The sequence below is a fragment of the Scatophagus argus genome, chromosome 9 (genome assembly GCF_020382885.2).
Source record: "Scatophagus argus isolate fScaArg1 chromosome 9, fScaArg1.pri, whole genome shotgun sequence".
NCBI lineage: Eukaryota > Metazoa > Chordata > Actinopteri > Scatophagidae > Scatophagus > Scatophagus argus.
In genome coordinates, this window is record NC_058501.1 from 22,386,145 (window position 1) to 22,399,711 (window position 13,567).

At 40.3% G+C, this 13,567-nt stretch overlaps 1 protein-coding gene across 2 annotated transcripts in view; it reads left to right on the top strand.

Annotated features, from left to right (window-relative positions):
* Window positions 1-2,294, top strand: part of LOC124064283 (inactive phospholipase C-like protein 2) — a 32,897-nt gene extending 30,603 nt beyond the window's left edge. For both annotated transcript variants that reach the window (XM_046398590.1, XM_046398589.1), the window contains exon 7: window positions 1,264-2,294. In XM_046398590.1, coding sequence (XP_046254546.1) covers window positions 1,264-1,467 — 204 coding nt within the window. In that variant the 3' untranslated portion in view covers window positions 1,468-2,294. The remainder of the gene's footprint in view (window positions 1-1,263) is intronic.
* Window positions 2,295-13,567: the final 11,273 nt, after the last annotated feature.

Consider the following 13,567-nt stretch of genomic DNA (forward strand, 5'->3'; position numbering starts at 1 on the left):
CGAGACCTGTTTGAATCGCTGGTTAAGACACCTGGGAACAGGTTAGCAGCTACATCACCACAACCTGTCGCTTCAGCAGTGCTCACTGGGGGAGGCAGTCCAGTGTCCTCCTTTCTCTGGCACAAGATAAAATGAAGTGTAGCATTAGATCTGTGCTCCTCACTCAGAGCCTCCTCGTCCAGCACACGGCAGACAAGCTCACCAAGAAAAGCTCAGTGAGTTAATGGAGTTGGGCTAAAAAGAAAAAAAAAAAACAAAACACACACGTCTCTTGTATTTCAAGACTTTGTCAGAGTCTTGAAACATCTCTGAACCACACTCAATTTATATAAGGTACATGACAGTTTATCTGTTTTCATATTTTACATGTACGGCATGTAAAAAATCTGAGATAAAATAATCAAATTCATGTTTAATGTTAGAAATTCCATCAGGAGGCAGTAGTTTGTACCTAATCCAAACCACTGTGCACCTCATGTATTTACCACACCTTTTATTTCAACCTCTACTGCCAACCTGAGTAATTACTGATGAATGACCTCCTACATATTTATGTGTGCTTGCACGTGTTAATTAAGTTTACCTCACGAGTAGCTCAGGTCTAATTTATATTTTGCCCCCAAGCAGTTGTTGAGTCAAGCGAACACGTTTAATTCATTGCGTGTGCTCTATGTCTGTGTTTTATCTGGGACTCTTCTTCTACAGATCTTATTGTTGGCAGACGAACTATTTAAACAGACGTACATCATTTATCAACTGAAGGAGCTGAAAATTTAAAAGTGACTGCTATAAAACAAAACTTCAAACTGCAATTCCCAAGGCCCTGTCATACATGGAGCTGCGGGCTTCATCAGGTTGTAAAAGTGGTGGCTGGTCGACAAGACTGTTACGGTAATGGAAATGACGCCTTCACGATGTTTGGTAGCTGGTGTAAGAGACGAAGCAGAACTGCTGAGTTGGAAAGAAGTGATGCCTCTTTTCACCACTCTTTGCTAATGCTAATGTGTCCTTTATTCATTCAGTCTAGCCCCATCGTACTGCGGTGGCTGATCTAATCAAGTGAAACTGCCATTTTGACTTTTATGTAAGAACTACTCGGGCGATTATATGGACATCAGACAGAGGTGTAAAACTGCCATCACACTGACATAGAGGTGCATACTTGAAAGGGGCTTAACCAGATTTCTTCCGAGCTTGCCTTCATGCCTCATACACTACGCTGTTGTAGCAGCTCTAACGCTTTGATCTGTCTCTACCCCTCAGGGTCAGGCAGACCTACTGAAACACGCCAGGAGTGAAGTCCAGGAGAACCTCAAGCAGATCCACTATGCTGCACTCACCTGTAACCTGAGTAAAGGCGGACCAGCGGGCGGCTCGTCCGGCTCTGATTCTAAGAGCAGACGGAGCCTCGAGGCCATTCCTGAAAAGGCCACCGGGGAGGCGGAGCTCACTGACGAGGACAATTAAAAGACGCACACTCTTGCTCTGGTGCTGCCCTGACTCAAACAGTCAGACCTCGACTCTGTTCCTGCCTCCTGAGCTCACAATCCAAAGCTCTCAATGTCTTAATCCTGGTATCATCACTCTACACACACCAGTGTTTTTCCACATTCCATCATCTACATTCCTGTTTCCCAAGCACAGCTGTAACAACTCGCAGACTTCTGCCTTGTCATTATCAATAAAATGCCACCGCCTCTCCAGAACACAAGTTCAGATCACACAAGGGTTAGAAAAGTAATAACTGTCCTTATTACTGCACTGAAAAGCTTTTTCTTTTTTTAAACATTTGCTCCACATCTGATGCTGCCTAGACATTATGCGCCCACATCATATAAATTCTAAATGTTAACATCGAGCAAAATCACCTTTTGGGAATATGCTGAAAGGGATCATATGTAGAAATGCTGATTATTATCAGTGCGTTCTATAAATCCTGACATTCCCTAAGGCCACGGTCTTAATGCATTAGTTTGTTGTCCTTCCTTCATTCCTCTGACCCAGGCTCACATTTCCTGGGTGAGCTGGAAGAGCCGAGTGAACTATCAGCCACGTCAACATTGAAGACATTGACCGACTGTTCGCACTTCTACTCAGCAGACCAGGATGTTACCCGAGGAGACGGGAAAACAAAAAAAAACAAAAACAAAAGAGCTCATGAGAGATTTCTAAAAGCACAATTTTTGGGAGTTATGAATGTAACATGAAAGAGGAAGTCAAGAGGCAACAGAAGAAGTGAAGAAAAGAGTGGACAAAAATGTCACAAATGAGAGTAAAGAGCTGTTTACAAAACACTGAACTTGTCCATGTTCTTGTCTGCCAAAATAGTATAATATACTATGTGTATATATGGAGTTTCCTGTTACTTTTTTTCTGCAGAGTGCATCATTTTATTATTGTATACTTGGAAATATAAGATTTATTTTATAAAAGATATATGAACATGTCTGTGGGGAAAAAAAAGTTTTATTTGTCTGTAGATATCTGATTACAAGGGTTGTCACTAGACAAAGTGTTGTCAGAGTTTTCCCAGTGGAGAGCTCCAACATGTCAAGACAGAAGGACTCATAAAAGAATGTATTCATGGGGGGCCAACAACAGCAAAGTTTCAAAAATCACAACCAGCAACTGCATGACAAGGACTCACGACTGGATGTTGAAAAAAAGCACCCAAAAACAGTTTGGATGTTTTCATATCTCATTTGGGAATGTGTTTGGTCTTTATTTTTGGTGCATGATCCTCCCATTTCTGAATGCTTTAAGAGTGTGAGCCTAATTAACGTTGTGCTGCGAGTGTTCCAGTAATGTAGAAACTCATTTCATAGTTAGAAGTCTTTGTGACACCAAAGGTTCCAAATCTTTGTGGTTTGTCTTTTTTTGCAGGTGTTCTCCTAACCAACTCCACTGTTATTCAAAACTCCCCACTGAGAAATCAGCTGGTTTACAAACTCATTCCCTTGTTTACTTGTAATCATTGGGTTCAGTTGTTTTTCTGAGCATCTCACAGGAAACCAGTGTGATGCGTCTCGACTTTAAATGGGAGGTCATGTACGAAAACAAAGACTACGGTTTCATTTTAATTGTGCAGTTCCAACTATTAATGATTTTGAGACGTGTTTCAGCGTCCAATACTCATGAGCTTTGCTTTGTTTCATCTTGCAGTTAGTCACTGTGTAAAGCAAAATGCAAATCATCCACTGGCTGTTTTTGAGCTTTTGTCTGGGGAACCACTGGGCAGAAAATTTTGAACAGCTAAATTGGTTCCCCTCATTGTAAGCATTTAAACTCAGGTCTGGTGAGATGGTTGAGAAGGATATCAACTTCACAGTAATAAGAGCTTCATAACCATTCCTGGTGACAAAGTAGTTTTTCAGCCACAATTACCCTGTGAATTAATTGTGCCATATCACTTTTAACTAAAACCCAACAGCATCAGCTGACCAGCACGAAACGAGTTTTAGTCTTTTAAAATGCCTTTCCCCACATGCTGCTTTAATGGCGCTCTTGCTTGCTTTTCATGTAACAGTCCATATTTGTGTCTATTACTTTCGATCTCATTTTTCTCAAGTTACACTATTATTAGGTAGACTTAACTAGAATTAACCCAAACTAACAGCAATCAGTGCTACCTTCTGCAATGTTACGGTTTTCAGTGTTTTTCAGAACTGCTTTAAAGTGATGCTGATTCAATTTCATGGTCTCTTTGGAAGCTGTGGTTGAGTTTTACCAAATTATTCCAAAAATGACCAAAATGTTAAAAAAAAGAGTTATGAAAAACACTGAACATTAGTACCTTGATCATCGTATGAGGCTACATAAATCTGTAGCAAGGTGTTACCTAAAAAAAAAAAACTGGAATACACATGGACTTGGAAAGAGTAGGCCTCAGCATTTTGAGCAAGATAACAAATTTTACAGATTGAAACTGGGATTTAAAATGCCCTTATTTCTGTAACTACAAGCCTCTATTTGGGCAGCATGTTGTATCGATTATTAAATGACTAATTAAGTTAGCACTGTGTTCATGATAAATGCAGCTGTGTGCCACGGTTACCTGCACTAATACTAACTAGTATTTAAAAGAATAGTTCATCCCAAAATCAAAAATACATATTTTTCCTTTTTCCTGTAGTGCTGTTTATCCATTTACTTTGTTTTGATGCGAGCTGATTGTGTTGACTGATTTTACAGTCCGTCTTCTCTTGAATAGGATGGAAGCAGATGGAGCCGATATCTCCAAAACACTGCAACTCATACCTAGATGGATAAATAACACTGCAGTTTAAAGTTAGATGGACCAAGAAAATACGCAGTTTTGGTTTTGGGTTGTACTGTCCCTTTGAGGTGACCAAAGCTTAAATCTATGAAAAGATGTGTTATAATATGCATTGTCCTGCCCAATACATCCAAAAAAAAAGCAACAGGACAGTAGATTCATAATTATAAATGCCTACTTCAAGTCTTTACACATTAGCCTTAGAGACATAAAGTTGGCAGACGTGTCTGAGTCTCACGTAAGTATTTCCATGTGGCATGTGCTTCACTTTAATTTAGTCAAATATTCATCACCAGCAAGAAATCAGTTCTCGGGAATGCACTTCAGAATTTCCAAACATGCAGTAATTCTTATTGTCTAGACAAAAAGTATTTGGACTGTTGAATGAAGCCCAGGCATTTTTTAAATGTTTGTTTGCAGCTCTCTTACCCCCTGCTCCTCCCCCTGCTCACAATGTTGTGCTCTTGGGTTTTTAAATACTGTCCTCACCTCCTACAGATCACAGGACCTCCATAAAAAAAAAATAAAAAATTCAAAAAAAGGAAAAAACTTAAGTCTCTGAACTTCAGTGCTGTGCCAGTCGGCGTATTTAATTGTTGTTGAGAGGTTGAAAAAAAAATGCATTTCATATGTGCTCCAGTCTCATCCCATAATAAAAAAAAAACCCTCCAAATAAACAATGTTGGATATATCTCTGTCTGGTGTGCTCTGTAATTCAGCTATTTGTTCTGCAAAACAGCATGAATAAGTAATGTTTTGTTTTTCCATTGCTTTACATGTATTTACAAAACAGATTTTTTCCCGGGTCACACCAGCAGTTTTCTGCTGTGTTCAACAAACTCATTCCTAAGCAAATAGTTACGTCTGTGAAATCTCACCATCTGCTCTCTTACTGCCCTCTGATGAGCTCTCCCCTCCCTGCAGCAACCCGGTCGATGCTGCACCCGACCTCATCTCTTGAACTCTCCTCCCTCTGGGCTACACCATGTTGGACTGACCTTCCCACACTGCTCTTGCTCCCCATTTCCTGACTGTTGGCAGCGATGAGAAGAAATTCACGTCGCAGCATCTCACTGAACCACTTTGCTGAACGCTGCCCAAGGTTAGCAGCATGTTTGATTCAAAATATAAATACATACAAGTCATGCTTGTTGCACGGTCACATGACGATGTGATTATCCATTTTCAAGGACAGATACACCTTGTAACTGACTCCCAGCTGTTTTTCCAAAGCTCGAGGAGTGCATGCATCAGTATCGATTAGCTCTGTGTGTTGAGTGGAGCAGAGAGCGCCTGGGGAAATAAAGCTTCACATGGATCAACCTCCAGAATACACACATGCACACACACCACACACACACACAGGCAAAAGCAGGCACCGTTTTACAAACACACCAGCTGTGTGTGGAGTTACTGGCAAGCACACAAAATTTTATTTGTTTTTTATCTGTACAGCATGTCTAAAAGAGTAAATAACATTTAGGGTCCCTGACTGCAAAACCTCCATCATTTGACTTTAATGCAGACCTAGAAACAGTTCAGAAATCTGTCAGTGGATCTAAGATTAAGAATTTGTACATTGAAAAATAAAAGGTTAATATAAGCTGCGACTAACCGATTTTTTTTTTTTAAAAGTAATCATTTAAAAGACTTTTTTTATATTTATATAATCACCTGGAAGCCAGTTTTATGACTTCTCCTCCAATCGTGAGTTTAAAGCCTGCCTGTTGTATTATTGATAGATAAGCCATGCAATCGGATGTACACAAGACTGTTCCCCCTGCTCTGCTGCCTCAACAAACAGCTCTGCAATCAGCTAAATGCATGCAAACAACATGTAAACTGAGCAGAATGGCCCTCTAAAGCACTCCTTAAAGAGCTTTTTGACAAGCGATAGCGTCATAGAATGTTGATTCAGTAAAATGGATTTTATTAGCCACAGGAGAGCTTGAATTGAAGGTTTCTGTTTGCACCTTTCAAGCCATAGATGGCCCTTGTCGGTAATGATTAAACATTGTTCTGTGTTGTCAGTGCTGCAGATTGTTCTCTAATGTTATTCAGTTTTAAAACAAATATTAAATCAGACTACCATCTGGTCAACAGATCATTTCTTCTAGCTTCAAACTTGATTTATCCAAACACTTCTCTGTGAAAATGGCAAAGGTGTTATATATTGTTATTTAATGTTTAATTTGGTAAAGTTTAAGTGAAAAGTGTTCGTTGTTCAACAGCTACATCACCCGAGATGTGAGAGTAATAAAAATGTCTCTTCTAATGTCCAAACAATTGCCTCAGAGTCTTCGAGACTGTTGGCCAGCAGACAGCATTATCACCATTTAAAGATTTGCGCTTTGAAATTACAGAGTGTGACTTGCAAACAATATGAGAGTCATTGTGGACAGTTTTCTACAGTAAACATCGTCTGGAAGAAATCAGCCGCTGTCACAGAAAGCAGAAAAGGTTTCCTCGAAACTGCAAGGACTCACACGGCCCCTGAGGTAAGCAACCGCAGTGACGATGAAGGGGTGGAAGGATGGGTGTCTGGTCCTGAGCGCCGTGTCCGAACTTAAATCATCGTCTGCGTGTTTACAGCAGAGTGGCGGCACTCAAACGGGCTGTGAGCGGAAATGTTTGGACAACATGTAAAACAAAGGGCTGTGCAGCACATGATCCCAGCAAAGATCTGCTGTCACTGCTGCTGCTGTTGGTGGAGCTTTCTGCAGCCAAACGGGGTTGACACTCAATGACAGCCTCCAGATACCTTTAACAGATGAGGTCTCAAATGGAGTAAAGGTCAGTGAATGCATCATACTCAGTCTCTATCTCTATTCTTCTTCTTCTTCTCCTTCGTCTCCTCATCATCTTCACTCAGTCCCTCAGGTTATTGATCCATCCTCCATCCCTTCCACTGAACGCACCACTCTCATCTCACATACGTGGCCTGCATTTGGCCCCAGGAGTGAAATGACATTTAAGACCAGTAGCAAGTCCATGTGAATGTGTACAGTGTCACCAGTGACCTGTGAGATGGTCCATATAATGGAAAGTGATAGCACAGACTACATTTCCCCATGCTAAAAGGTTCAGGCAGTTCCTATTTTCTTTGTTATACATTAAAAAAAATGTCAGGATCCATTATCTGTAGGGGTCTGACTCAATTAATTGTTTCATTCTCTATTTACAAATGTATCTTTTTGCATATAAAATGCAAAAATGAAAAATAATTTAAAAATGACCATTACAACTTCCCAGAGCCAAGCTGGCTTTTCCAGATATTTTATTTTATCCAACCATCAGTCCGAAACCCAGTTTAATCTCATGTTTTTTTTGGCATTTCCAATCACATTAATCGATTATCAGAGTAGGTGCCAATTAATTTTTTGTCAACCAGCTAACTGATCAAATAGTTTTCAGAGATCTACATTGAAATTAACCATTTAAAAAAATCCATAGTAGTAAATATAAATGTTACAGCTCGGAGAAAAACTTTGCAAACACTGACGCTGTGTCACACTGAGCTGCAGTAAACGTAATGACGAGGTCAGCTTGATCATCTTTATCCAGCTTTATCAAGCTCCTCTGCTGTGGAACCAATTACCAGCCTCAGTCCGGGCGGCAGACACCCTCTCTGTGTTTAAGAGTAGACTTAAAACCCTCCTTTTTGACAAAGCCTATAGTTAGGACTGTTCAGGCCCTGCCTGGACCAACCCCTAGTTATGCTGCTATAGGTTTAGATTAGACACCGAGCTTTCAGAGCAGGGGGACGGTACAGCACTAACTCCCCCTGCTCCTCTTGTGCTCCATCTTTTCTCAGCACTTCCGGAGTATGTTGCTGGATTCAGAATCTCCTACCCCACCCTCCTGAGGCTTGGTACCACTGCTGGATCCTGAGCCTCCCTGTCTCTCCCTCTCCTCTCTCCGGTTCTGCTCGAGGTTTCTGCCTGTTAAAAGGAAGTTTTTCCTCGCCACTGTCGTTACAGTGTGGGGTTTTGCCCTGGGACCTGTTTTTTCTTTGAATGTGTTGTTTACACATCTGTAAGGTGTCTTGAGATAACTCTGTTATGAATTGGCACTTTAAATAAAATTGAGCTGAAGTGAATTGAATTGAATCCAGCGATACATTCCCTTACTGATTGGTTTAAGCACCAAAGATGAATCAGCACCTTTGGACAAACCTCAGTGCACCCACTCTAATGGTTAGATATACTGCTCCATGTGCTGATTATTGGTATTGAAAACAATCCATTAATCAATCAATCATTAATTAATTAACAAGTCACACCAAGTGTTCTTGAATTTCAGCTTCTCAAGTGTTTGTCCTCACTGCTGTTCTTGTTTTACATGATTCTAAACTGAATATCTTTGTGTTTTAGACTACTGGTTGGCAATATAAACTTTTTAAAGAAGTTAGCTTGTGCTCTGGGAAATTATGACTGGCATTTGACATTTTATAACTGATGACAGATCCTAAGAGGTCCATTCAAGCATGGATGGCACAGCTGCTGAATGGTAAAGTGGACCAGCATTAGGGTTTACAGTCCATGGTTAATAATGGTTTGTTATCTCAGTTTTCTGCAGCTACAGGAAGTACAGTTTCGGTATAAATGCTGGCACGTGACAAGCAGCAGTTCATCACGGTTGGCAAGCAAAGCATGACACAAACAACTGAGTGCAAACTGTTTGGTGGGCTGACATCTCACCACTACCCCTAGTGGTTTATCGCCATGTGGATAGTTCCTCTTTTAACTACTGAAGTTCGACTTCCGTGTACTTTTACTGCTACCAAGACAAGCATAACAGGTGAATCTGAACTGTTTTGTGGTGTGACAAAACAATGAGATTTTAACAAAAAGTATTTTTCAGACACAAAGTAATTGAGAATGATTCACACGATTCATTTTAAACAATCAGTGGGAGGTGTTTTCTAAAAGTTAAGAAGAATGTGTTGATGTGAGGTGTGTATGCGGCCACTGTCTCTGCAAACAATTTTTTTTTCTGCACTGCTTTGAGCACCACAATAATGATAATAATAATAATAAGAAGAAGAAGACTAATAATACTACTAATAATAAATAACCAATTCATCTTCATTGTAGATGGAGGGCTAGAAAAGCCTCACAGATGTCTCAACATCATTGCTCATTAAACCAAAACTATGCGATCTCAGAACCTGGTTTAAGAGCACACATAAAGGCACACATTCTCTACTCAGGCTAATCGATTCTGATTTGACCGACTGTAAACATGAACTTTTAAAAACAAAATAGGATTTCATTGTACTGAAGGGGTTTTTTTACAGTATTTTTCAGTGCAACGACGCAAACAATATCAATCTGCTGCCGATATACTGTGGGCATTTTGAACTACGTAGGTCATGTCTCCCCTAAAAGACTTTGTTAATCAGGTGGTTTGTTACAAGGCTGTATTTTCAGTCACACAGACGCCTCTGAATGATAATAGAAATAAGAACTGCTATAGGAATACTAGAGGCAGCAGTGTGTGTCTCTGCTGCTTGTCATCAGGAGTGTGACATGACTCTATGGGTTGGGCAGCTGTTAATTTCATTGACGATTATTCTGAATCAAATAGTGATTTCGTCTCTGGCAATCGTTTGTCTCGTCTTGTTTTTATTCGTTGACGAAGATGTCAGTAGATTTCATCATAGTCCTTGTGCATTAGTTTTTATTTAGTTATGATCTCATTATCGTCTGGGGGAAGAAAAAGGTTGTTGACGAAAACTATAACGAAAATTATTCATCAGTGACTTTAACACTGTTGGGCAGCGATGGACTGCATGTAACTGGCATCACACTAAGTTCAGATTACATTTAGAAAAAAGGAGTTTATTTTTATTACATCTTAAAAATATGGCAATATTAAAATTATGAAACTGTTTTCACTAATATGAAAATGCCCAATATGTTCTACTGTATTTCAGAGTTGCTCATCTCAGGCTGACATGTTGCCAGTTTTGTTAACAGTGTCTTAACTAAAGTCTGTTTCTACTTTTTAACGATGACAATGGAGTCTTTCTTCATTTTCATTTATAGTGAAAAATTTGGCTTTGACATAATCCAGAAGTATTCAGATTAGATTACAGTTTTCGGTAAAACAATGGATTATTTTACAAATTACAAAAAATATCATGTAATTTGTATTCAGTAAGTGACTGCGTTTCAAAGCAGTCTGATCCAACTCTGTCTATACAGTACACAACAGGCTACAATACTGCTCAGGAGTATTTAGTTTTGACACATTGTGGGCCTGAGAGAAAAAGGTTCAATTACAAATCCATCTGCTACTTCAGCACCAGGGACAGCACCATGGATTTATCAATACACAGCACAGTTCGGCTACTGATATTGCAGAGCCACAGCCAGGACCTGCACAAACATCAGTCAGATTAAGGATCAGTGAGTCAGGCAAACTAGACTAACAAATTCAGCCCTCTGCTGCTGAACTCCCTCTACTCTAGCCTCTACTAGAGAATGCAGACATTAACAAAATGGGTGCATTTTGGTCAATCTTCTAAATGAGTCTTTCACTGGACATCATCCTAGCATGAGAATCACTGCATGTGTCTACTGTCTAAGTACCACTGTGCTTCTTTCTGTGCCTTCTACTCAAGAATCCCTTTGCCTTGAGGCATCCAGGTCGTACATCAACAACACTCTGGCAGCATTACCTTTTCCACCCTTCATATCTTTCTTTGTGAATATTTCATGCTCTGCTAGTCACTAAACTGCCTGCCCCAGAGCGCCGACTTTCCCCTTTGTGGGAAGCAAGTGGCTGCTCTTCAGCAGCACTTAGTGCCTTTGCCGCAGATTGAACGCCGCTATGATCATGACCGAGTCATGAGCCCCACTGCACAGTTAAAGGAGGCACATAAACAAGAAGTGTTCAGAGGAGTTTCAACAAATGCAGACATACACACAGTGCTCTTCTTTAGGCTGAAAGAGAGGCCTCTTTTTCCAGGGCCAGCGAATGTGAAATGTCCTAGAAATTGGACAGCTGCTGTGAATAATACAGCAGTCAATAACACTGTTTCACTCAGCTGGAAGAATAAGGTACGGTTTGGTACACTTAAATCAAAAGACACCTCATGAAAGAAAATTTCCAACAGCCACCAGGGCTCGTAAATCTCTGCTTTAGAAGCTGCTTTGTTAAACCATAATCATATTTTTTTTACACTGTCAAAAAGACACTGGGCAGCTTCAGTCTGACCAGATCGTTTTTGAGGTAGTGAAAACCAAATGAGCACATGGTTTCATGTTTATACGTTTCCATGGAAAGCTGGGTGAGTCACCTCACAGCTTTAGCTTGAAAACTGATATCAAACTTCTCACCTCACTCTTTAAAGAAAGTGGTAGATTGTTCCTTCAAGAGATAAATCAGTGCTAACTTTTGTCCAAAATAAATCCAGAAAATTCCATTGCTGGGTAATTGTTGTTTGGGAACAATCATCATAAATCTGATCTGTGCTGCTGCTACAGAAAAGTGAGAAAGCTGAGCTGGCAGAGGTTTCATGAAGGAAGTAGTGCTGAATGACCTGTTGTTGTGGACAATGTCACACTGCAGCCCACAGTATTTCTCAGAGTGTGACACAATAACGTCTTGTTCTTGCCATTGAACATTGTGGCTCTGTTTGGACTGGTGCCATAACTGCACTGTCAGGATTTTGCTTCCCCTCGCCAGCTCCCCAAACAAACTCTGACTACACTCTGGCTCTCTCTACCACATAATGCTGCCTTCTTCTCACACAATGCAGTCACTAAAGTACGTAAAGTGACAGCAGTCGATGCAATGCTGTGGCAGCCAAGGCCGTTCGCTTCGCCTGGCTTGCTCAGAGGCACACTGGCAGGGTCTAAGTCGACTGCTCCGAGCTGCCCGCGTGTCTGACACCATAACTCATGCTCGCCTGGCCTGGACGTAATGGTCAAGAGAAACATTGTAAGCTACAGCACTAATGGCGTTGAAATGACATCCATTCTCAATCAAAACAGATTGAGGGGGAGCTATCCGTTACAAAGAGGGATAGTGTCGTTTCCTTTGACTTGATTAGAGTGGTCGGCCAACCAATAAACTCTGGGACAGATATTAATGTAATTGCTGAAGCAGCTGGTTCCTGTCTGAGTTATGATCCATTGTTTAAGAGGAAAAACCAGAGAGGGGGGAATCAGAGTGAGAAGGGGAACAGTATGGTACAATAACCATTTGTTAAGAGAGAGGGGAAAGGAGGAAGTCCACCAAACTGTGTTTACACAACAGACATAAACAGTGTGGCTGAGTGTGAAGGTCCTCAGCTAGTATCTCAACGGCTAAATGACCTTTTAATACTTTGATGAATACTGCTGTCTCCCCTTTAGCGAAACTGTCACTGCACATCATACCTGAAAGCTCTTCAGTCCAACATTAACAACCGTCGTTGCCAAGGTCTTTGCTAAGTGACTGGACTCCTAATTGAATTTTGTTTAGGATTCTGTTGCTTTGACTGGAGCTTCTACCACAGGCACTGATCTATAGTGGAACCGTTTTTAGTTAGACTTAAACAGAAAAAGAAATATGGTTAAATGCTGATAAACTTAATAGTGGATTTTTGCTCATATTTTGACCCATTACAGATGCTGATATATGAACAATTTTTCCCCACCTAATAACCTACTGTCACCATACTGACCTGTTGGCAGATGCTCACATTGCTTTTTAAATAACAAAATAAGAAAACTACTTAGTCAATGATTTACACTGTATGTGTATAATTACGGAAGAATGGCTGCAGGCAGGAGTCACTTAATGCTTATGTACAGTATGACTGGCTATTGTTTAAAATTATAATACCAGTAACAATGTCATTACCCTTAAAGTACCAACAGTGTACTTCATATGATGCCTTTTATTCTTCTCCATTCACCTCCATCATGTGAATGGAAACATTCATTTGCATGCAGAAAACGCCATCAAATACACCGACTTCACCACACCACAATCTGTATGGGCTGCTGGGGTAGTGGACCAATCACGCGTCGCAATAAATAAAGAATGCTTGAAGGGACTGGTGTCCAGAATAGCCACTTTTTTTCTAGATCTGGTTGCAAAAAGGAATCAAACACAGATATTGATCAACTGGAGCAGATTCTACACCTCTTTGTACTGGATTCTGTATCTTAAAAATACTGAGTACTGAATACAGCTCTAATACTCATAGTAAAACAGTAGCATGATGTCAGTCCACAACTTAAACATAAATTAAAAAAAAAATTATTGTCTAGTGCAACTTAAAAAAAAGCTCCT